The 24,925-nt window shown below is 37.4% G+C and overlaps 1 protein-coding gene across 3 annotated transcripts in view; it reads left to right on the top strand.

Moving 5' to 3' along the window:
• The window catches only part of kif20b (kinesin family member 20B), a 63,733-nt gene extending 39,099 nt beyond the window's left edge, over nucleotides 1–24,634 (top strand). Inside the window, exons 21-35 of one of the 3 annotated variants that reach the window (XM_008115306.3) lie at nucleotides 974–1,100; nucleotides 2,770–2,892; nucleotides 4,913–4,970; nucleotides 5,714–5,839; nucleotides 6,580–6,719; nucleotides 7,968–8,123; nucleotides 9,088–9,255; nucleotides 10,519–10,626; nucleotides 12,068–12,169; nucleotides 13,914–14,114; nucleotides 15,692–15,760; nucleotides 17,069–17,146; nucleotides 21,055–21,202; nucleotides 22,829–22,965; nucleotides 24,365–24,634. In XM_008115306.3, coding sequence (XP_008113513.2) covers nucleotides 974–1,100; nucleotides 2,770–2,892; nucleotides 4,913–4,970; nucleotides 5,714–5,839; nucleotides 6,580–6,719; nucleotides 7,968–8,123; nucleotides 9,088–9,255; nucleotides 10,519–10,626; nucleotides 12,068–12,169; nucleotides 13,914–14,114; nucleotides 15,692–15,760; nucleotides 17,069–17,146; nucleotides 21,055–21,202; nucleotides 22,829–22,965; nucleotides 24,365–24,436 — 1,813 coding nt within the window. In that variant the 3' untranslated portion in view covers nucleotides 24,437–24,634. The remainder of the gene's footprint in view (nucleotides 1–973; nucleotides 1,101–2,769; nucleotides 2,893–4,912; nucleotides 4,971–5,713; nucleotides 5,840–6,579; nucleotides 6,720–7,967; nucleotides 8,124–9,087; nucleotides 9,256–10,518; nucleotides 10,627–12,067; nucleotides 12,170–13,913; nucleotides 14,115–15,691; nucleotides 15,761–17,068; nucleotides 17,147–21,054; nucleotides 21,203–22,828; nucleotides 22,966–24,364) is intronic. The other 2 variants (XM_008115308.3, XM_008115307.3) reach the window with 2 other exon arrangements.
• Nucleotides 24,635–24,925: the final 291 nt, after the last annotated feature.

Genomic DNA, 24,925 nt, shown 5'->3' with positions numbered 1-24,925 from the left:
GTCCTCAAAATCCATGATAAAAAATAACTTATGGTAAGAAATAAGAGAAGTTGTACTCCAAGAACATGGAGGATCACAAGTTGCCCACCCAGGATAAACATTTTTCATGGGTATATTCCCATAGATAATAAAGCAATATATTGTGTAGCAAAACAGGAGTCATTTCTTTGGTGCTAACATATAATTCAAGTAAAAGCTGTATTTATAGGGTGCATAGTACTAAGAAATCTATTAGTACCTATGACAATAGGCTCTAATGATGTGCTATTATATGCTACTCCAAAATAGGAACTGTTTCTGGAAATGGGTTGCTGTGAGATCCGTGTTCCAGAAGCATTCTTTCCTGAAGTTTCACCCACATCTAAGGCAGACATCCTCAGAGGTTGTGAGGATGCCTGCCATAGATGTGAGCAAAATGTCAGGAGAGAATGCTTCTGGAATATGGCCATACAGCTGGGAAAACTCACAACAACCCAGTGATTCTGGCCATGAAAGCCTTTGTTTCTGGATATGTTCTCTTCCAGAGACAAATTGGACAGAAAAGGCTACAATTCACATAAGTCTGCTTACTAAGTTTGCTTACATATATGGCATGTGAGCATGTATATGACCATGAATCCTACTACACAAAGTACACTCTGAATACCAACTATAACATACATTCTTTTCTGAATTACAGCACATTCAAATAATGATTAAAGCAAAACTGCTTGCTTAGATGGATCACATGGGTTTTTGTATTTCTGCCAGATCTCAGAGCTGGCAAAGATAGCAACATAGCTCATACCAACATTCAAATCCCACTGAGTGTCAACACCTGCTGAATGAAAAGGGAAAAATGATCTGTGGAATCTACAGCAATAAGAGACAAAAGAAAATCTGTTTTTCTGTTTCTATTTTAATAACTTGACTTGCCAAAATTAGACTCTAAGGACCAAGTAATTAGTACCATTATATAACTACTTCTTTCCAGATTGAACAACAAGCTCTCAGAGAGCATTGCTGTCTCCTCCCATCTGCGAATGGAAATCCAGCGGAAGGATGAAGAGTATGCAGATTTGAAAGAGAAATTGGCTGATGCCAAAAAACAAATTGATCAGGTACAAAGAGAGATTTGTAAGAGGAGCAGTCGGGGAAGGGGTCTCTTTCAGTAGGAAGCTTTTCATTGTTATCATTTCCCCTTCTCTTTGTTTGAGAAATCACTGTTGGAGTCAAGGGATGATGTAGTATGGACTAATCCTAAAGAACATTAATAAAGAAGCTGAGGCAATTCGGCTTTCAGTGTATAACCAGCCAGTTGTCATAATATGCTAGGCTTCCCCAACATGGTCCTCTCCTTTGATTACAATATCCATTATTCTTGTAAGGCTGCTACTCATGTTGGTAAAAGATGATGGCAGTTCTAGTCATGGGAGATGCCAGGTTGAGGAGAGCTGTGCGTAAGTAAAACCTTTCCCAGGCCTGCTGTTGATAGCAGGTGAGTTTTGTTTTAGTTTTGTTCAAGGATGCTTTAGATCAGCTTCTTAGAGCATTTTCTGATACCTGCATTCCTGGAAGCTTCCACCGGCCCCTGGATTACCCCAGCATTCACTTCTTCTTTACTGTTAGTGTTCTTTCATCTACCCCAGTGGTTCTTAACCTTTGGGTCCCCAGGTGTTTAGCCTACGACTCCCAGAAATCCCAGTCAGTTTACCAGCTGTTAGGATTTCTGGGAGCTGAAGGCCAAAACATCTGGGGACCCACAAGTTGAGACCCACAGATCTACCCTCTTCAAGCAGGGGATAAGTGATGAGGGCAAGGGGAAGGAGAAACTAGAGATGTGCACATTTTTTCCCTTCATTTCCTTCATGCTATCGTTTCGTTTCAACCGTTCGTCTACACAAAACACATGACAACATTTTCGTAGGAAATGAGAGGTGACACGAAAATGAAATCGCACAGTCATCATGCTTGCTTTCGTTTTCATTTCGTTTCAGCAGCAGGTACTGACAGAGGGCTGCTTTCCCATTGATGTGTATCAATGGGTGTTAATAATAATAATAATAATATTAATATGAATAACAATAGTCACTCTGGTACGCTAAGCTAAGTCTGAGAGAGGGCTGCTTCCACTTGACTTCTGATGTGTACCAATGGGTGTTAATAATAATATTAATATTAACAATAATAGTACTCTGGGGAAGACACAAATGTTTTAAAAGCTGGTGGGCTAAAAGGGGTCGAAATGCCCTCCGTGTGTGGGGGGGAGGTGTGAGCGAGTGATTCTCAGAAGCCCTCCCATTGCAGCTAATGGTCCAAAAATTTTCAGGGTTCTTTTTTTGGTAAGCCAGACAAAAATTCTATTTGTATAGGCACCCCGTTTTCGGAAACGGGGACAAATATAAAACTGATACAAAACGAATGACATGCTCTGATTCCAAGCATTTCCGATAGGGAATACTCAACCTGTACTTGCCATATGTATTGAAAACAGAGTAGCTTGTTGGGATTTGGCTCCCAGAAAACTCATCAAGCATGACTAATACCCCGAAGTATGATTCAGCAACATCAGGGAATCCTCTTTGGAAATTTATGCTAAAATATTATCTGCCCATCCTTCTCGATGTTCGAAATATCAACACAGAGGGAATGAGTGAATAAGGAGGTTACTTCTGGCTTAACATCCAAAAGTATGTCATTGTGAAAAAATAGTAAAGCACCATACAAATGCTAAAGTCCAAACAATAATCATAGTTGCTTGCAAAGTAAACCCAATGAATCTTCTTATAGGTATGCAGCACGCGTGCTGAAGAGAAATTACTACGGAATAAAATCAGTGAACTTGAAAAGGCTAAGAACCAGCTCACTGAAGAACTAGCGCTCAAGCAAAGAACAATTCAACAGTTTCAGAAGGTATTGTACAATGTTTTTGGTTGCAGTTACTATTGGATGTTACTAGGAGAATGGCTTGTATAATACAAAAATACAAAGCTAATACAGTGTAGGAGTGAAGAGTGTGGATTTATAAGTCTCTAGTTCAAGTATTTGTGAACTCACTAGGTTGCTTATAGGCCAGAGGTAGGCAAAGGGTATCTTTATTTTGCAGCCCTTGTTACACTGCCAGAATTTGATAGTATGCTACTATCAGGGGGTGGGGTGGGTGGGAAGTGTGCATGGATTTTCAGGCAATTTTGCTTTAAAGTAAGTTGAACACTCAGTATTTGATTTGTTGTTCTTTTGTAAAGCATAGTGCCTTGTTTCAGCAACCATTCAGCACTGTGTGCCCTCCCAGTCAGTTTCAGAGGAAGGAGAATGGTTCCCTGACCTACAAAAATAGCTTATTTGTGATTCAGGCAAATTAGTATCTCTTCCTCTTCTCCCATTATTCCTTGTGTATGGTCATACTGGACATCTTTAAAATGGCATTGCAGATGTTAATGAAAGATTGTTTTCAAAATGCATGCTGAGGATGCTATATAAAACAAATTCCCTTTTAAAAATTGCAGCTGAAATGATGAGAAAGAGCTCTTCCAATCTTTTTAGTGTAGGTCCTAAATTGACTTGAAGTAACTGGTAAAGAATGTCAGTATTTCCGTGTCATGAAAAGCATGATCCATTGACATGACAAAAGCAGAGTTGGAAGAAACAATAAATGCTAACCCTGGGCCATGTTGGAATACATAACCAAAGATGTAACTACAATTTCGGAAATGGAGCACCATTCTCTTTTTCTTGATCCTTGTCCAGAAAAATAAACTGGCATATTAGTTCTGTACACCATAGATTGTCCCTCTTTCCTCTTCATTGGGAACAGGAGTATCTCTCTAATGCAATGGTATGCAACATTTCAGACTGAGCACATACTTTTCAACCCAAGTGTGTGTTTATGGATCCACATAAATTTTATTTTTGTTTGTATGGTTTCATTGCTACTGTTACGAGCTACTGTGGGTCAGGCTCATATTTAATAAAGGCAAGCTGAGTTTAGTAAAGACCACTGAGTTTGGTACGGATTGATTCTGTGTTTCATAAGCTGAGTCCAGTTTCAAAAGAGTGAATCTTATGCTGAGTCCACATTTATATTATTATTGTTGTTGTTGTTGTTGTTGTTGTTGTTTTTATTATATTTATATCCTGCTTTATCTCCCCAAAGGGGACTCAAGTATTAGTATACAATTTAAAATAGACAAATATACAAACATCAAAACAGAATTAAACACATACAGCACTCATAGAATCATAGAATCATGGAATAGTAGAGTTGGAAGAGACCTCACGGACCATCCAGTCCAACCCCCTGCAAGAAGCAGCACTCAAAAATTCACAGTTCAAATCCATCAAAAACATATTCAGAGTTTAAAACCACAACACCCCGTGAACTGATCTTAAACACCTCCATCTTTAAAAGCCTGCTTGAATAAAAAGGTGCAACCTGAAGGACAGCAAAAGAGGGTCATTCTGGCTTCCCTGGGCAGAGTTCCAGAGTCGTAGGGCAGCCACCCAGAAGGAAGGCTCTCTTGTTCCCACCAACCGGGCTTGAGATGGACGTAGGACTGAGAGAAGGGCCCCTCTCGAAGATCTCAAGTCCCGGGCAGGTTCATACAAGGAGATGCGGTCAGCCAAATAGCCTGGACCTGAACCGACTAGGGCTTTAAAAGTCATAACCAGCACTTTGAATTGTTCCCGGAAACAGACTGGCAGCCTGTGGAGTTGCTGCAACAAGGGGTTTGTCCACGGCCTGTACCAGCCAGCTCCAGTAAGCAACCTGGCTGCAGGTCTTTGGACCAGCTGAAGTTTCCGAGCACTCTTCAGAGGCAGCCCCATGTAGAGTGCACTACAGTAATCTAGACGGGATGTAGCCTTTATTTATTCACTACATTGGGAGTTTTTAGTTCTTGTATGTATGTACTCTCTGTTTTTGTGTCCAAATTAGGAAGACCTGACTAAGAAACTGGAGGATGTTCAACATCAGTACCAGAAAACATGTGAAGGTATGTAATACTCAGTGTGTGTTTGTGATCTCTTTTTCTTTCACATACTTCTGGCATTTTTCTATTCTCACTGCTGTTACTTTTAATACTAGTTAGATGTTTTTATGCTTATGGTTTAATGAAATTATTTTCTGTGAGCTACCTTTCCCATTTTGCCTATAAATTTGGCAAGTGAGAGATTAATCTTTTCAATTATTAGAAAGGTACTGCATAGTGTTCATTTATGTAAGCTACCTATTATGTTGATGACTTGAAATTTGGTATTTAGAATATTGGTCCTGGACTGCAGGGTGTAAAAAAGTGAGCATTTTGAAATGAGAATTATTTTAAGATTTGTGGGATCCAGCATACACTAAGGGAGGTTTACTTTAGCTTAACACAGATTGTCTGGAACTCATTTAAGGGACAGAATGCCATTGAGATGGAGAATCATAGCAAGCAGAACTCACTTGCAATAAGTAGTTGAATGCAGACTGGGCACTATACTAGATTTCCTTTGACCAGAATCTGGCCACTTGGAGTGCCTTTGATGTCGCTGTAAGAAGGGTCTCCATTGTGCATGTGGCAGGGCTCAGACTGCATTGTAGTAAGTGGTCTGTGGTTTGCTCTTCTCCACACTCGCATGTCGTGGACTCCACTTTCTAGCCACATTTCTTAAGATTGGCTCTGCATCTCATGGTGCCAGACCACAGAAAAGGGGCTAAATAAAGGACACCATTAAAATGTGTTTCTTGAATCTTTAGCTCTATGTCAGAAGGATAAGATCATCGAAGATATGAAACTGACTTTGGAGGAGCAAGAGCAGACCCAGGCTGAACAAGACCGAGAACTTGAGGCTCAATTAGAAGAGAATGAAAGATACGTTGCAGGTAAGTGATGAGGAAGGATAATGTTTCTCACCCCAGCCTCACAATATCTTTTTGATATATCATACAAAAGCAGTCTTTGCATCTAAATAGGATCAAAATTGGAACCAGGGGGTGTTATTTTTTTCAAGTCTTCCGACTTGCTGTATTCCATATTCATAGTTGTGTTAGGCTACTGATGCAAAAACTGCTCTACAACACATTCTTTTTAAAGAATACTGGCAAATGCATAATGGCATGAGCTGTCATGGATCAGAGTTCCATACATGAAGTGTTATCCTTCAGTTGATAGAGGTATATAAAACTGAAGATGGAAATAAAAAATAAACAGAAGATTAAGATGTTTTGAGATGCAAAAAAGTGCTATCTGTGAGAACGTTTCTCCATTCATATATATTTACCAACAGTAGACATAAACACTTTATAATAACTGAATTTATTTATTTATTTATTTACGGCACTTTTACCCCGCCTTTCTCAACCCTGGGGGGACTCAAGGTGGCTTCACATCATAGGCAACAATTCAATGCCTTTAAAAAAAGAGTACAATAAAACAACCATTTGAAATAAAATAAAATACTAAAATACAATTTAAACTATTTAAAAGCATTTAATTCCATACAACAGGGTAAATCATGTGATCCATAGGCGTAGTCTGGGCCGTTCCATTAGTCAGTTACACATCTTTCGTATCTATTATTGTTTATCTTAAATTCTTATCAATGAAAATATTTTCCCTATAGAACTGGAAGACTGGAAGAAAAGGTACTATGAGATAGAGAAGCAGGGCAGTAGTTTGAGGCAACAGAATGGTAAAGCAGAATGTGAAACGAGTACAGCATTGCTTCATGAGGAAGTGGCAAGACTGCAGGAGAAGCTGAAGGTAATGTGTGGATTCCTGGTGTGCTTTCAAGATTATATGAGGCCCAATCTACACAGCCATATAAAATCAAGACTATCTGCTTTGAACTGGATTATATGAGTCTACATTGCCATGTAATCCAGTTCAAAGCAAATAATCTGAATTTGATGTGGTTGTGTAGATGAGGCCTCAGACTTCATTCAAACCAGGGTCTTATGTGCGCATATCCTACCTGGTGCCAAGGAAGCTAATAAATGACTATTAATTACTTTGACGAAATTGTGTAGGAGCTAAGGTGAAAAGTATGTCTGAGATGTGAAGATCAGATGACTGAAACTGTGTGCTTCAAGTTATTTAAAAATAATAACAATGTTCTACTTTATGTGAATGTCTCTCAAACATGTTCATGCCAGCCTGAAATGAGGACAAGTTATAGCATATACATCTATAAAATCTGGATAGGATATAAATAAAATAAATGTCTGTGTTGATACCTGTATCTGTATTTTTAGACCATCCTTTGCTTTTAGTCTAAATATATTACTGCTTGAATAATAAACCATCATTTGGTCATGAGAAGAGTGAACATGACCCTTCAGATGTAGTTGAGCTGCAAATTCTATTACTCTCAATTGCTCAGCATAGTCAATGAGGATGAGAGTTGCAGTCCAGTAAGTCACACATTATCTGCTCTATGTTAATATCTGATTTTAATGAGATTCCTGTTAACTTTACATGGATACACTTCTAATTTTTAGATAAAAGGAGAAGTCTCATATTTCTTCCTGTTTATATTCAAATGGGGTAGCATGTGCCCATAAGTAAAAAACATATCATACTGCATACACACAATGCTAACTCAAGTGTAAGAAATCTAGTTCTCTCCAGATATTTCATGACAACTTACATGAATTTCCTTGTGGAGAGGAAAAAGTGGGGTATAAATAAACATAACAATAGCAACAATAACAACAAACAACAAGAAGGACCCAGTTAGTATGGCAGAGGTTCAGGAATTGTAGGAGTCACTGTTTTAAAGAGTCAGCACCAGATCCAAACCATGATTATTGCAGCATTTCAATGTGCTTGTTCTTATAATTGGACAACAAATGTTTTAATGTAATTCTTTGGCAAACTAGCACTTTTCAACAGAAAACAAATACATTTTCTTACTCAGCTGGGAGCACTCAAAATTATTCAGTGTTTTTAGATAATTTTCTTAATTCTTTAAGAGAAATAGGTTTAACTCCTGGTTACTTTTAAAAATAGGAATGTGAAGAACAACACAAAATGAATCGCCAAAAGTGGTTGACAGAAAAAACGCTTCTCATAAGTCAGGCCAAAGAAGCAGAGACATATCGTAACAGAGAGATGAAAAGATTTGCTGAGAACAGAGAAAATCACACGAAGCAGCTAGTAGAAGCAGTGAGTAGAAAGCAATAAATGGTTTGCATTGGGGGAAACTATTCTGAATATGAAGATCTAACTGGGTAATCCTGTACATGTTTGCTTGGAAATAAGTCTAGTCATGTTGAATGGAACTTTCTCTGAGGTATGTGTGAATAGAGATGCAGTCTTAATCTTTTTTTGTACATAGCTGTTAACTTTAAAATCAAATAATTGCCAAGACTGCATTTTAAACTTAATTAGTATTTGTTATGATTATATCCTGACCTTCTTCCAGAGAGAATTTAGGATTTATAAATAAGTGCCTGTAGTTTATTCACCCAGCAATTCAGCAAGACTACTCTTCTGAGAGATGCAGCTCCAATAAATCTGGTACATCAAGTCTGGATTACTGTAATGATTTGCTCTCCTGATATAGAATATATTATGCAGTAGGTCCTCCACATTTTCTGGGGTGAGGAGTGCAGGACCATTTTATTTATTTTATTTATCATGTCAGAAGTGAATTGAGGGTACAGTTATAATGTATTTTTAAAAAATGCAAATAAAGTTAAAAACTTGGCATGATTCTAGATTTATTTTGATCAGAAGCTGGCCACCTGGAGTGCCACTGGTATCACTGTAAGAAGGTCAAGGTTTTACTGTATTTCCCCATAGTTTTCAAACAAACATTTAGGGGACTTGACAATTTCTGCTCTTCCCACTCCTACTTTGTTTGGACTTCTCCAGCCTGTAAGAGGTTTCCCTTTCTTGTGAAACAAAAATCTAGTATCTTCCAAGAGTCAAATGTGAAATAATGTGCAAGTTGTATGTATGTCCCAGTTAATTTAACACCTTTCTACTGAAGTACATAAGGTAGCATACAAATAAATTCAGCTAGAAAAATAATGTGTGTGTGTGTGTGGGGGGGGGGATGCTCACACAGGACACTTCCTTTCCAAAGGATTTTAGAGGGATTTGTTACCCCCTTTCTTTTTTTCAGGAAAGACTTGTGACAGAAAAAGATAATGACCTTCAGAAATGGCGTACTGAGAGGGATCAGCTGGTGGCAGCTTTGGAAGTGCAGTTGAGTACTCTCGTTTCAAGTAATGCACAAAAAGACAAAGAAATAGAAGAACTGAAAAAGGCTTTATTGAAAGCTCCTGGGAAGGTTAGCATGCAACCTCTTCTTTTCCTAAGGTCTCACTATGTTTATTCTCACATAACATTATTTTGCTTATTGTGACTTCATGAAATTGGAAGAAACATGAAATTTGAACATAATAAAGCTTCTTTAGAACAATTAGATTTCTGCATGCAGTTAGATTTTCTTTATACTTCTTGGCTGCTATGGTGATCCCACCTGTGACCATCACCTTAGAGGTCCCTTCTTCTCCATTCAATGACAGATTCTCTCCCTGTCCCCTCCAGCTCTTTAACATTGAGCTACAGATATCTTTTATCATCAATATTATGCTAAAAATCTAATTTTTAACCACATAAACATACTTTTTTTTGGATTGCACAGAGGAGCAATCCACATTATATGTCCCTTGTACCGCCACAAAGGCTGGAGTTTGTTAGCTGTTTGAGTCCTTAACTTGTTGCTATTATTATTATTATTATTATTATTATTATTATTATTATTATTATTATTATTATTTTATGACACAGCAAATAAGATAGATATGCTGGATTTTGTATCACAAAATCACAAGTCGAACACTTCCCAAGTGTCTAGGACTGTGTGATGTATTTTCGGATGATGCGCGCAGATGCCAGCAGGGTGGCCTTTTGCAGCTGGCAATCGTAATTTTGTCAATGTCTATTGTTTCCAAATGCCGGCTGAGATCTTTTGGCACGGCACCCAATGTGCCCATCACCACCGGGACCACCTGCACTGGTTTCTGCCAGAGTCTTTGAAGTTCAATCTTGAGGTCCTGATAGCGGCTGAATTTTTCCTGTTGTTTTTCGTCAATGCGACTGTCACCTGGGATGGCGACATCAATGATCCAAACCTTTTTCTTTTCCACAACTGTGATGTCTGGTGTGTTGTGTTCCAGAACTTTGTCAGTCTGGATTCGGAAGTCCCACAGTATCTTTGCGTGCTCATTTTCCAATACTTTTGCAGGTTTGTGATCCCACCAGTTCTTTGCTGCTGGGAGGTGGTACTTGAGGCATAAGTTCCAATGAATCATTTGGGCCACATAGTTGTGCCTCTGTTTGTAGTCTGTCTGTGCAATTTTCTTACAGCAGCTGAGGATATGATCAATGGTTTCGTCGGTTTCCTTGCACAGTCTGCATTTTGGGTCATCAGCTGATTTTTCGATCTTGGCCTTATTATTATTATTATTATTATTATTATTATTATTATTTGCTCTATCTCAGCTAAATGCGTATAGCTGAATGTTTGGTACCTTTTTGTCTTTAAAAGAATTTACAAACAACTACTGAAGAACCTTGTAATGAGGTTACCAAGGAATTACCCATTCAAAAAGAAGCAGAAACAAAGAAAGTAGAAGACCTCTCTGGTTGTAAACAGGTAAATTTACAACTGGTAATATTTTATAATGTGGTCTTAATCTATATATTGCATTGCATTCAGTGAAATTTATATCCAAGTAAGTCATGATTGCAACCAAAGTATTTTGCAGTATAACTATAAAACAAAACAGCATTCTAACTGTCCAGCTCCTTTGTTTTTCCTTTTTAGATGAAACTCGCACAAATATAAATCTTCCTCAAATCATATATCACTAGTTTAACATACATCAGTGTCACTTTATGCTAATACCAGTCATCTATCTTATCTAAAACCCTTTCTGTAAGCTATTTCTAGTATTATATATGTTGCAGTAGCAATTGTTGCAATAGTAAATGTTGTTCTGATTTAAATAGTAACTTGTTTTCTGAAGCTGTATATAATGTGTTCATGAAACATGTATGGATAAAACCAGAAAGTGTAGGAAGTTGATTATAATTCGTACACTGCACAATTTATTTTTTGCACTTTTATAAATAAAGTTCTCTAGTAACAGTATCTATTACACCATGTAATAAAATTTGAAAAATGTTCTATTTCCTGACTTGAAAGTGTTATTTCCTGTTTAATTGTGTAGCACTTACAGTAGAGTCTCACTTATCCAACACTCGCTTATCCAACGTTCTGGATTATCCAACGCATTTTTGTAGTCAATGTTTTCAATACATCGTGATATTTTGGTGCTAAATTCGTAAATACAGTAATTACTACATAGCATTACTGCGAATTGAACTACTTTTTCTGCCAAATTTGTTGTATAACATGATGTTTTGGTGCTTAATTTGTAAAATCATAACCTAATTTGATGTTTAATAGGCTTCTCCTTAATCTCTCCTTATTATCCAACATATTCGCTTATCCAATGTTTTGCCGGCCCGTTTACGTTGGATAAGCGAGACTCTACTGTACTTTCAAAGTAGGTGCTATACTCCAGAAACTTTGTTTTTGTGGCTGCCACAATGTTGAATTGGTTGAGACTCTGAGATATTTATTGGAAAACTATAGCAAAATGCTACAGGATGCCCTTCACAATCAAAGTTTTTTACAGTTTAATAAACCTTTCTCATATTTTTTTATGATAGAACCAATGAGGAAATTACATTTCTAACCCAGGAATAAAAGTGTTACATAGTGTCATTCATAAATACGTCCATAACATATCAATTGTTGTTAAAACAATTGACAAAACTATGGTAGAGAGATAGATAATAATTCATACATAAGTTAAAAGCCACAATTTTGTTTTTTAAAGCAACTGAAATTAGCCAGAGAGGAGGAGTTTTCCAAAAAGCTCAATACCCAATGCTGAAAACTATGACTGTGCTGTGATCATTTAGCAATGAGGGTGCCATCTCGCCTTTTTAAGCACATTTGGTTTCTAAAATCAAAAGAATTACTGATTATGAATGTCACAATTCTCATTCATCTCTTTCTTCAACAGCTTGAAGTAAACCAAAGTGACTTGCCAAATTTGAACAGTGGAGGACAAATAGACCAATTGATACAGAATTCTAGCATGGTGTCTTCACTAGAAAATATTCAGGTATCTATCCGACCTCATAAAAAGGCTTTATGAGTTGAGATGGAGATGTGTATGTGTGCAAAATCAAAACATTGCCTCTTTTTGAGAATTCTTTCATCTTCATTATTTTTTCCCTTTTCCCAAAGTTCTATCATTGCAGAGAGTGAGGCATTGAAAATAATACACAAACAGTACAGTACTCTTAGATTTGCTGTGTTTGCATTTTCTGGGTAACTTTGCCTTCCCTTTTTTCCTTTGGATACTTATACTATATTTCTAAAATGTCAAGTGAAGTACGAGGGCTATCCACAAAGTAGGTTACGTTTTGGATTTTAAAAAGGACAAAGTATAGGAGAAATCATTTACCATATGCAGCTGAAAGGCACATTCCAATACTACAATCTCACGTAATCCCCACTGAAATCTAGGCACGTTTCATATAGATAAATGAGTTTGAAAAGGTCTGCCCCAGTAAATTTGCCGCCTCTCTCCTCCGTTTCCAACAATGGGGGCGTGGCTGGCAGTGCAGTGTTTTGGCTACGCTGCAGGAAGGGAGAAGGGGGAAGAGCTGAGGACACAAGCGAGGAATTTACTGGAGCAGTACTTTTCAAACTCATTTATCTATATGAAACGTGCCTAGATTTCAATGGGGATTACATGAGATTGTAGTATTGGAATGTGGCTTTCAGCTGCATATGGTAAATGATTTATCCTATACTTTGTCCTTTTTAAAATCCAAAACGTAACCTACTTTGTGGATAGCCCTCGTATTAAGTTGCTGCAGTGCTAGAAATTTGGTGACTGAAGGGAAAATTCATGGGAGAGGTGAGAATGTTTGGGAGAGGGAATGCCCTCATTTTGTACCCATATGATTTGGTTTTTAGAAGTAAGTCCCATCCCCCATCCATCTGTCCTGCCGTCTGTATGGATAGACATGTTTTCCCAGTTCAAGGTTCTGAAACCTTCTCTTGGATGATTCCAACCTGTGAGATTAGGCAATTCCCTGTTGTTAATATTCAGGATCTAACAGTGTTGTTGTGTAGATATTTGTTCAGAAGGGTACAGATGACTTAATTTCATGGGCAGAAGAAACTACACAGACTAGTTTCATTTGCAGCTGTCGTCGTGTTACCCAACAAATTACCCTCTCAGATTTGTCAGAGCAGTGTCATCCTTGTGCATGTGAGGGGTGGGGAGGGGGGATTCGAAAGTTGGCATGCTTTCAGATATTGAACTCCATCTTCCAACATTCCTCATTGTTGACTAACCTGGCTAGAGCTGCTGACTGCTGGAGTTCAACAATATTGGAGGGCTGCATAGTTTATAATCTAGGGCTCATTGTATGTACAGAGAACTCTTCAAAGTGTCCAATGGACATTCCAGAAAGCATGACAGCAAAAGTGGCAAACTCAACTTTGCTTTGCTGACATTCTGGTGGTAACACTTCTGTGCACTTGAAAGCTTTCTTCCGTATGCTCTGAAAACCTGTGGAAAAATTGAATATGCTCTTTCTAATGAAAACTTTGCAGTGTTTGCTTTCCTTTTGGGTGGAATAAATTTTGATAGCGAGAGTTTATTCTGAGGATGCCAAGCAATCATTCTCATAAAATGAAACCGGGCATGTGACGTGCTCACTTTCCCCTCAGGGCTTGTGTTAGTTTTTGTCTTTCATTCTACAACTGTAAAGTTTCATCGTTGTTTTGTTTTGTTTTTCCTCCCACTATCCCATTGTCTCTCCATTTTACATTATTTTTGGTAACCACAGGAGCAGTCAGATTCCATTCTAGATTCTTATGAAGTCTCTTCAGAAAATGACCAAATCAGCCGTTTCCCAAAACCTGAAATGGAGATTCAGTTTACACCTCTGCAGCCCAATAAGATGGAAGTGAAGCATCAAGGGAGTCCTTCCGCTGTGACCATAAAAGTCCCTAAGGCAAAGAAAAGGAAAAGCAGTACACTGGACGAAGTATTAAAATTTCATTAAAAGCAAACGTGGTTGACATGTAGCCTTTTTAACAAGCCTTGCAAATGCTGATTTGTTATCAGTAAATGTTTGATTTGTATACCTATTTTATATACCTGGGATCACATAAAAATTGTCAGGTGGAAAGGGGTTGTGTGTGGAAATAGTTTAAGAAGGACCGATTTATATAACATAACTTGTTCTTGGTTACCTTCAGGTTGTTTACAGTCTATGATAACTCTATCACAAGGGTTGTTTTTTTTGGCGAGATTTGTTGAAAGGAGTGTTGCCTTTGTTTCCTCCAAGAGTGTGACTTGCCCAAGGTCACCCAATAGGTTTCATTATCTGTGGGGATTCCAACCCTGTTTTCCAAAGCCATACTCTAATGTTCAAATTACTATACCACCCTGGTTATAACCAGAGAGAAATACTCTGCACCTTTTATTCTTCATAGAATCATAGAATCATAGAGTTGGAAGAGACCCCATGGGCCATTCAGTCCAACACCCTGCCAAAAAGCAGGAAACTGCATTCAAAGCTCCCCCGACAGATGGCCATCCAGTCTCTGCTTCAAAGTCTCCAAAGAAGGAGCCTCCACCACACTCCGGGACAGAGGGTTCCATTGAGGAAGTTCTTCCTAATGTTCAGGTGGAATCTCCTTTCCTGTAGTTTGAAGCCATTATTCTGTGTCCTAGTCTTGCAGCAGAAAACAAACTTGCTCCCTCCTCCCTATGACTTCCCCTTACATATTTTTACATGGCCCTCATCATGTGTCCTCTGAGCCATCTCCTCTGCCCAGCTCTTTCAGCCGCTCCTCATAGGGCTTGTTCTCCAGACCCTTCATCATTTTAGTTGCTCTCCTCTGGACACCTTTCAGCCTGTTGACATCTTTCGATTGCAGTGCCCAGAATTGGACACAGTATACCAGGTGTGGTCTGACCAAGATGGAATAGAGGGGTGGCATGACTTCCCTGGATCTAGACACTATACTTCTTTTTTGTTGAAAAAATTGGGTCATGACTCTAAAAATATTGGTCAAATTTATCTTCTCAACTTGCCACTTCTGAATTTATGGCTTCTTAGCTATGAAGTCAGTTCACGGTCACAGAATAAATGTAGTTTTTTACAGCATTTGTTGGTGACCAAGCTGCAGATCACCAACATTATTCGTCTTTTCCTCAGAGAAATCAGATGGAGCCCATGAAATCTGTATGTTTAGTTTAGATTTGACCTGCTAACTAAAAGCAACCTCTCCTCTTTGATTTATGTCCGCCTTTCAATCTGGATAGTATCGTATCATTTAGAATGGTAGATTCATCGAACAGGCTGTATCCCTAAAACACACTGTCAGATTCCCATTTGAACAGGAGTCTTGAAGATTAATTAGTCATTGGATGGTAGGTTTCTTCTAAGAAACACGATTTGTGGTCTTTCTAGATCATTGCACCTGGTAGGAGAGAAACATTAAGGCCAAAATGATCAGTATGGAAAATCATGTGTGTTACATTTGCAAAATACTTGGAGGAGGTTGAATACATGGGAATTATAACCTCTTTTCTCCTCAACCATTTTTCTTCAAGAGCAACAAACTGTCAAGTTGCTGGAAAAACAAAGTTAGAAATAAATATACTTCTGGTGGTGTCAGTCAGGTACTGAATCCATTTGATCTTTTTCTGTAGATGTATAGCTATTGTAGATAAGAGTACTCAACAATATCTTCTAATCTTCCACATTTCCTTCCAATCACACATTTAGATCATAATACTAAAATAATCATCAGCCACATCTCATCTCTGTTTCTGTCCTGTTGATAATTATCTATTATTCTGCTATTCTTGTTTTTCATTTGAAATGGATACTATGCCAAACTGCTGAGAGAGGCCAGCCTTTTAATTGACACCTATGACAGTTATTGCAAAGCATTTGGGCTATCACCCAAATAGATTGAAATTCCTGTAACAATTTTAGGCCCCTTCTACATTGCCATATAAAATCCAGATTATCTGCTTTGAGCTGGATTATGTGGCAGTGTAAACTCACATAATCCAGTTCAAAGCCAATAATGTGGATTATCTTTTTTATAATCTGGATTATATGGCAGTGCAGAAGGACCTTTGGAGACATTTGGGACAATGTTAGGAAGGCTTGGGAATGCATTCAACATTAATAATGCTTAACTATGGCAGGCAGTTGAGCTTTCATGGAGTGATAAGAATGGAAGTGAGTCCAGATTTTTCCTCTTCCTAGTGTTTTGAATTTCCAAAACAATACAGACCTAAGCTCATTCTGCACCTTTGGGAGACAATAACCTCCAATTATTTGATTCTGACACAAACGAGACTTTGCTACATGATTTAAGGTTATAACTAGTTTGTATGAAGTGACAGTAAACATCCTTCTTGCTTACTAATTGTCCAGTTGGATTACACCAAAGGCCAGCTACTCCAGTGTTAGCAAAAACACCATCAACCAGCAGTTACTAGGTATTCCACAAGAAACTGGCCACTTTTTTTTGGAAAGAATTTGTGATATCTTCTCTTCTTATCCCTGTCCATAAGTCTTTCCTTACTGAAGTCATTCTGGCTAAAGTCAATATTATTCTGCCTTCGAAACCAAAAAAGCCTCACTACTACCAGACTTGTGCCAGGCTTGCAATTCAGAGAACATAGTACATAAAAGCAATGTCTCATCTTGCTGATATAATTTATTGGCTGATCAGTGCTAAAAAGCGACCAGACTGACTCTACACCAGTTAAAAGACTACTTTGACTTTATTAAATAATTAGAAATTAGATTTTTTTTAAAAAAAAAAAAAGCTTAGATAAAAACAGCACTGGCAATTTCTCAGTCTGATTTTGTGGTTGCAATGTTTCCTTTTTCCTTACTCTGGGAAATACTATTAACAACCCCGCTGGGAAGGTGTAGATGGACATTGAGCATGTTATTTTGTGTTTAAGGATTTATTGAAGAATGAAAATAAGAAGAATGCTGCATCCCCAGCTGGCCTGGTTATAACTGCAGGAAAAAAGAACAAGGTTAGTGTTAAAGAAATTATATTTGATGTTAATGTGAAGATGAACTATGGAATAGCTCTAGGAGACTGCAGAGGTCTGAGCAACTTAGCTAAAATAGTGATAGGAAGAGGGTTCATTCAACTGAGTTGCAGCAGATCAGCAAGGATTCTGGCTACTAATAGTGAGGGGGGAAAGCCATTACTTCGATCCTCAATTAGGCTGTTGAAGTCAAGAAGATCCTGGTGTAGATTTTTGTGTAAAAAGATCTGAGAACAGATTCATGGTCTGAGCAAGTGCTCAGAGGCATATTATTGCACATTTTTGTGTCTGCTTTCCTGAGCCACCATTTTGTACCTTTCTGTAGTTGGTAGACTCCCAAAAAGACATCAGTGGGAATCTCCTAAGCATAAATAAAGGCTTCCTATCCTCTCTTCTTTTACACTCCACAAATACAAAGATTTTACTCACATCTCTAAAGTAAGATAGAATCTGCTCCCCATATGGGCCTTGGCTCTTTAGCAACAGTTTGCTACAAGAATGGTATCAATAGAAATAAATAATTAAATATATGCCGTATATACTTGAGTATAAGCCGACCCTAATATAAGCCAAGGCACCTAATTTTACCACAAAAAACTGGGGAAACTTACTGACTCGCATATAAGCTGAGGGTGGAAAATGCAGCAGCTACTGGTAAATTTCAAAATGAAAATAGATCCCAATGAATTTATATTGAGGCATCAGTAGGTTAAAGGTTTTTGAATATTTACAGTATTTCAAAGAAAAACAGTAAACTAGCTCTGTAAGTAGAAAAGTAGGGTCAACTAATAATAATAATAATAATAACAACAACAACAACAACAACTTTATTTGTATACCCCGCCTCTATCTCCCCAAAGGGGACTCAGGGCGGCTTACATGGGTCCAAGCCCGAATAAAAACAATAGCAATAGAAAATGCAATAGAAAATATGGTATTAATAATAACTTAATAATAATAATAATAATAATAATAATAATAATAATAATAATAACAACTTCATTTGTACGCTGTCCTATCTCCCCATGGGGACTCAGGCCAGCTTCCAACATGGTAACAGGCAAACATTCAATGCCTACATAAACAATGCAGTGCTAGATATAGATCTATAATTATATATACTAATTTCACATATGCATTTCCCCTGAAACGTTTGCAAATCCTCTTTCTATATATGTGCATTTCCCTCCTGCAATATTTGCAAGCCTTGTATATCTAGGTTTATACCTATTGAGAAATCTCTTTGTGTGTGTGTGCATTTCCCCTACAATATTTGCATTTCCCCTACAATATTCACATATCTATATCTAGACATCTCCATCTATATAGATAATTATATCTGTATAGGATTTGCAAAGACTTGCAAACATGTGAGGAGAATATACATATATAAAATAATGTATACACATAGATACAGACATACAGGTACATGGAAATCTCTAGATATCTATATGTCTATAGGATTTGCAAAGACTTGCAAAAAAAGAGGGGGAAATTCATATACAGTAGAGTCTCATTTATCCAAGCCTTGCTTATCCAAGCCTCTGGATAACCCAAGCCATTTTTGTAGTCAATGTTTTCAATATATCATGATATTTTGCTGCTAAATTCGTAAATACAGTAATTACAACATAACATTACTGCGTATTGAACTACTTTTTCTGTCAAATTTGTTGTATAACATGAAGTTTTGGTGCTTAATTTGTAAAATCATAACCTAATTTGATGTTTAATAGGCTTTTCCTTAATCCCTCCTTATTATCCAAGATATTCGCTTATCCAAGCTTCTGCCGGCCCGTTTAGCTTGGATAAGTGAGACTCTACTGTATAAAATTTAGATAGATAGATAGATAGATAGATAGATAGATAGATACAAATATAAAGGTACATAGGGATTGCAAAGGCTTGCAGGGGGAAATGCCTATATATTTGTAACAGAGATAAACAAATATTTCACGGGAAAATGCTTTTATAAGATGTGTGTGTGTGTGTGTGTGTGTGTGTGTGTGTGTGTGTGTGTATATATATATATATATATATATATATATATATATATATATATTCTTCCTGACTTGCAAGGGCTTCTTTCCCTTTTCAAAACATTCCCTTGGTTTAGAGCGAGGGAGGCTTTGGAAAAGTAAACACTGATAAGGGAGGGTAAGATGAGAGATAAATATGTCATATATTGCAAGCAACAGCCTCCAGGCTCTGCTGCCGGCTTGACCTTGACCCGATTATAAGCCAGGAAAGGCTTTTTCAGCTCATAAAAAGGGCTGAAAAACTTGGCTTATCTTCGAGTATATACGGTATGTTCTCATACTTGCTGTTGTATAATTGTATATGTGTGTACACCATATTTTTGGACTGTTCTCCATTTGAGATTGATGTATGTTATGTTTCATGTATTATATTATAAGATAGTACCCAGTTGGGACTGTAAAGACATTTGAATTTGTATGATATTTAAGTTTATATGAGAACATAGATACTCTAGAATCACTTTTAACATGAGAGTGAGCACTGAAAATGGTTTTTTCAATTGTTTATTTCTATTGATACCATTCTTGTAGCATTTTGATATAGATATCTGTGCCTTATTGATCTTTAGAAACAGTATCAGTCAAAATCAATCAAACTTTATTTACATCCTGCCCCATCTCCCCATTGGGACTCGGGGCGGCTTACAAAATAAAAGCCACCATTGATTGCCACAAAATACATAACAAATAAAAAAAAATCCAGATAAATAGTATAAACATTCAGTCATAACCAAAACATAATAAAAGACCAATAATAAAACACATTTCACAGCAACAGAAAAAACAAAGTTAAAGCCAAATCCACAGATTTAAAAACCATACCCAGCATTAAAAGCCATATCATACAGTAATAGTATGATTGCTTCTGGACTGAGCTCTAGCCCTAGTTCCCAGATAAAAAGAAGCAAAATGAAGGAGGCCATTCTGAGAAGGAACAATATTTTAAGGCTATTCGTACGTATAGGTTGCCCTTCATCGGAAGACATTTGTCCTTTGGGTCTTAAAAAGAAAACAGTTAAAATATAGACGTAGTCATCTTGGTCTGTTTCATGGCAAAACACTTCCATTCAATATGGAAGAAGTGACTATTCCATGCTTGGAGTGCATGCCTATAATGTACATTCCTAAAGTGTACTTTGTGATTGAAGAGCAAGGTAAAAATTAAAAAAATAAAGGCAACACCAGTGCAGACCAATGGCTCACCTATCTAAGCATCCTGTTTCTATGGAGGCTAAATTGGATGACATAAAAACCCATAACCAAGACAAGATGGCAATAATAAATTCTTGCTAAAATTTCTCAGCAAATGTTACTAGAGATGCGTCTTTTTGATGCTATACTAGTATCAAAGTGGAGCATTAAATAGATAGGAACATAGTGAGAGGTTGTTGCTGATAGATCTGTGCTCCATGTGATTTTATTTCTATAGACCATGTTTCGATGCTGACTTTAAATAGAAATTGTAAAATGCAGTCTTCTGGCAGGAAAATGTTTTCCTGCAGTTATAATAATAACTGTATTCTTATATCCTGCCACCATCTTCTCGAAGTGACTCAGAACAGCTTACAGTTATGCACAGAATTGTGCTATAAGTAACTTGTTCTGAGGTTGTATCTTGATTCAAATTATAAAGTCCCGCTTAAAGGCCAATGGGAGTCAAGTTGTTGTTTAATAGGATTCTCCTTTGTCAAATGTATTTTGATGAAATAGGATCATGACTATCTTTGTAGAAGAGTGACGGCTACTTTTAGTGAGTAGTTGTTTATTATAGAAACCAGTATAGTCTTTAAAATGGTCAGTATCTTAAATGTAATAGTCTAAATGTCTGTCCCATTTTTTGTGTTTCTTCAGTCTACTACAGACCACTATGTCAAAAAAGATTATTCTTTAAGAAGTAAATATTTTCCCTCAAAAATAAAAACACCTGTGGACACAAGTGGAACATTACAAAAATTTGGCTCATTTTTGCAGAGTTCGCCAACCATCATACAATCCAAAGGTAAGTGATGACTGAAAGATTCATTTTCTTTGGTTTAGAACAGTTTTGTTCCCATAGCTCATGTTTGAATGATGCAGATTCTGAAGGGGGGTTGTTTTCATTTTAAATCAAGTTGAGAAGGAACTTCCATTTCTGGAGTGGGGAGTTTTTTCAGCTCTTCTGATGTCCTTCTGTTTGCCTTTGTTTTGCTTTGAGGCTGAGAGAGTGTGACTTGCCTAAAATAACCCAGTGGGTTCAGACCTATAGTCAGAGGTCAAGCCACTACACCATGCTTGATTTATGAATTCCTTCCCTCTTTTTCCTACCTCTCTTTTTTTCTTCCCTTTCTTCCTTACTCCTTCCTTTCCTCTCTTTTCCTACCTGTCTGTTGTGGTACAGCATCAGGCTGATAGATTCACTGATAGTTTAGAGAGAATTGTGAGATTTCCTGTGAGATTTCCTGGGGCACAAAGTGAGGAAGATTCAAGTTAGAGAAATGATTATTCTGTCTGGGAAAAAATTGACTCAGAAAGTACGAGGCCTGAAGGTCAATTAGAGGAGCCAGAAACCGCAACATTAGATAAGGAGTCAGGCAAAGAGCTAAGTGATACGGAAGGCTCCCAAGAAGAAATACCTGCAGCCATGGAGATCAACAAAAGTCTTCGTTTACAGATTAGAGCAGAAAATAAGAAATTTGAAGAGAGAATCTGTGGGAAAAGATATGACTTCATGTGTGCTTATTAATTAGCAAGTTGTTTACCTAAGAGTCAGTTCAGGTAACGTAGCGTTCAAGTGAGAAGCTAGACCTGAATTCTCTGGTTCTTATTTCAAATCAAGCTTCGTTTTTGGATTTAAGTATCTGTTTTCTTTTTCTTTATATTCTGACTCAAGTTTTACTAAGTATACCTTTGCTTGTGGACTTATGCTGTGACTTTCTGGGGATTTGTTTGAGACATTTGAATTACTGTCTGGTTATTGCTAACTCTTTTTTTGGATTATACATCTTCTTTCAAATAACTGGTTTTTATGTATTTTATGTGTTTTTTACAATAAACTGTTTGCTTACATTCTGGACTCTTCTGTGGTGTGGTGGTCATAGGGGTTCCAGGCCTGGGGTGCCTGGAACCCCTATTACCTACCTACCTACTCCTTTGTCTTTTCTTTTTTCTTTCTCCCCATCTCCCTCCCTCCATCCCTCTCTTTTTTCTTCCTTCCTTCCTTCCTTCCTTCCTTCCTTCCTTCCTTCCTTCCTTCCTTCCTTCCTTCCTTCCTTCTTCTTTCCTGTTTTTCTCTTTCTTTCCTCCCTCCCTCCTTCCTTCCTTCCTGGGACAGGGGAAGGTAGCAGCAAGCTGACAGCATGGGCGGATGGGTGAATGGTGGGAGGCGGCCCTCAGAAGACCACACCAAGACTAGTGCAGGCCACGTGTTATGCAGAACTACATTAAATGGTCAGTTTAGGTAGGGTCCCAGTTGCACAGAAAGTATCTTTGACAAGAATGTTCAGTAGAAGAGAAAGACCTTTGGGTAGGATTGTCTGTTGTTAATGGTTTGTCTGAGGGTACAGCACAAGCAAAAGGCATGCTTATGTCACTTAAGTGCTCTTGGTACAAAAAAAAGGCTCAAAAATTCCTGAAATTCCTCTTTCAGCAAAGAAGTTCATGGCAACAATAAAATCTCCTAAATCTACCGAGGAGGAATCGATTAAGGAAGTTAAGCCTAAAAGGGCCAAGCGCAGGCTGTACTCAACTGACGTTTCTTCACCAATGGATTTCTCTGGTCACGTGGTAAGCAATGCCGTGGTACAAACTTTTTAAAGACAAGAGGCAGAGGAGAAGTGTAACAAAGATGAGAATCAGGAATTGTTGCAAGTATGTGTAGCACAGTACTATAGTACATAGCACAAATGAATTACAACAGGTATAGTGACTTAGCCCCAGTGCCGTTTTTGTTGCCCTCTAGACCTCTCTCACATTTTTGCCCATATTGATCCCATAATGCCCCCAAATAACTCCTAGTATGTGTGAGAGAAAATTCAATCAATTGTAGCCTCCCTTGGGTTTTATAGGTGTTTTATTTTTCAAAAGAAGCTGATTGGTCAGCTAAGGTCAAGGTGTCGTGAAATTGCCACCATTTAATTGAAATTTAGGTGAAAATAAGATAGAACAGGCTCTTCTCCTTCAAGTATTTGGGTGTATTTTGATGAAAAACCCAGTTAGAATACATTAACTTGAAAGCCCAGGCATGAGTGCACCTTGCATTGAATTTTTTCTACTCTAGAAGCGGTAGGCTGGTAATTCCAACAGTGAAAATGTTTTTAGGGAAAATAATAACATAACATTTATTTATTTATTTATTTGAAACTTTTATATTTTGCCCTTCTCACCCCGAAGGGGACTCAGGGTGGAGCACAACATAAATACGGCAAGCATTCCATGCCAGGACATAAAATAATTATAAATATACACAAACATTAAACTTTATTTATATAAATAACATTTATATAAATAACACACAGTACAGACATTCATGGCAAACATTTGGATAGAAGACAGAAAGGAAGGTATGTTGTGTCGATGCCCAACTTCGGCACCTTGGAGGTTGTGCTGGAATCCAGCCACAGGGGGGTGCTGTTGCTCCATTCTCTATGATGAAGAGCCATCAGAACTTCCTCCTTTCTTTTGATCACTGGCAATTTCTGGTCTTTTCTTTATGGCACCGTAAAATACCTCCCCTGCTTTTTCGTGGTACCTAATTTATCTACTTACAGTTCTAAGTTGTTTTCAAACTGCTTAAGTAAACAGTGAGCTGGTCTGACAGTCGGATTCTCACCCCAACCGGGCTCCAAGCTAGCAACTTTTTGGTTGGTAGATCTTATTGCTGATTATGATTTACCAGCTGGGCTAAAGCCCAGCCCTTTGAGCAAAATAGATGCTCAAAGGAAATATGATATTGAGATCTGGGGGATAACACACAATAACATGAATGACCTGGAACTTATCAGAACACATTTTGAGGTAATTTTTCTGATTATTTCAGGTTCACCTATGTTTTTTTTTTAAAAAAACAAAACATTTAGTCTGTTTTTAAAGTTTATTTTGTGAAGTTTTCTATGCTGTACTTATTAAGAGGAGATAAAAATACAGTTAAAAAAAGAAGGAACAAACACCTTTATTTCTTTTTCAGATTGTTATGGATCAAAAGGAAAGTGATCACGAAATCATAAAGCGACGGCTCCGAACAAAAAAGACACACTAGTGTGTGTGTATGTGTCTTGTTTTTTATTTTCCTGTGGAGAATCAAATGTGCAATTTAATTTTGAGTTTCAGAGTATAGTACTCTAAAATGAAAAGGTTGATGTATATGGGGAACTTTGTATCGTTTTTACTTTTATATGGGCATTGTGAACAATTATTTTTTCTTGTCATGATTTCATAAAATTCTGTATAGACTTTATTGGTGTTGGTGTTATTTATTTATTATTCACTACCGTGTTTCCCCGAAAAAAAGAGTGTCTTATATTAATTTTTGCTCCCAAAGATGCGCTAGGTCTTATTTTCAGGGGATGTCTTATTTTTCCATGAAGAAGAATTCACATTTATTGTTGAATAAAAAAATGAACATTTATTACATACTGTACAGTAGTAATCACAAACCAGTATAACCAGACAAACTTTGAATCCTATCAAGAATTTCTTGTTACTACCAATATTTCCATGTACAACACTCTATGGTACATACATTTAC

Source organism: Anolis carolinensis, chromosome 3, assembly GCF_035594765.1.
Source record: "Anolis carolinensis isolate JA03-04 chromosome 3, rAnoCar3.1.pri, whole genome shotgun sequence".
Lineage (NCBI taxonomy): Eukaryota > Metazoa > Chordata > Lepidosauria > Squamata > Dactyloidae > Anolis > Anolis carolinensis.
The sequence above is the reverse complement of the archived record's forward strand: the minus strand, read 5'-3'. Positions and strand labels throughout refer to the sequence as shown.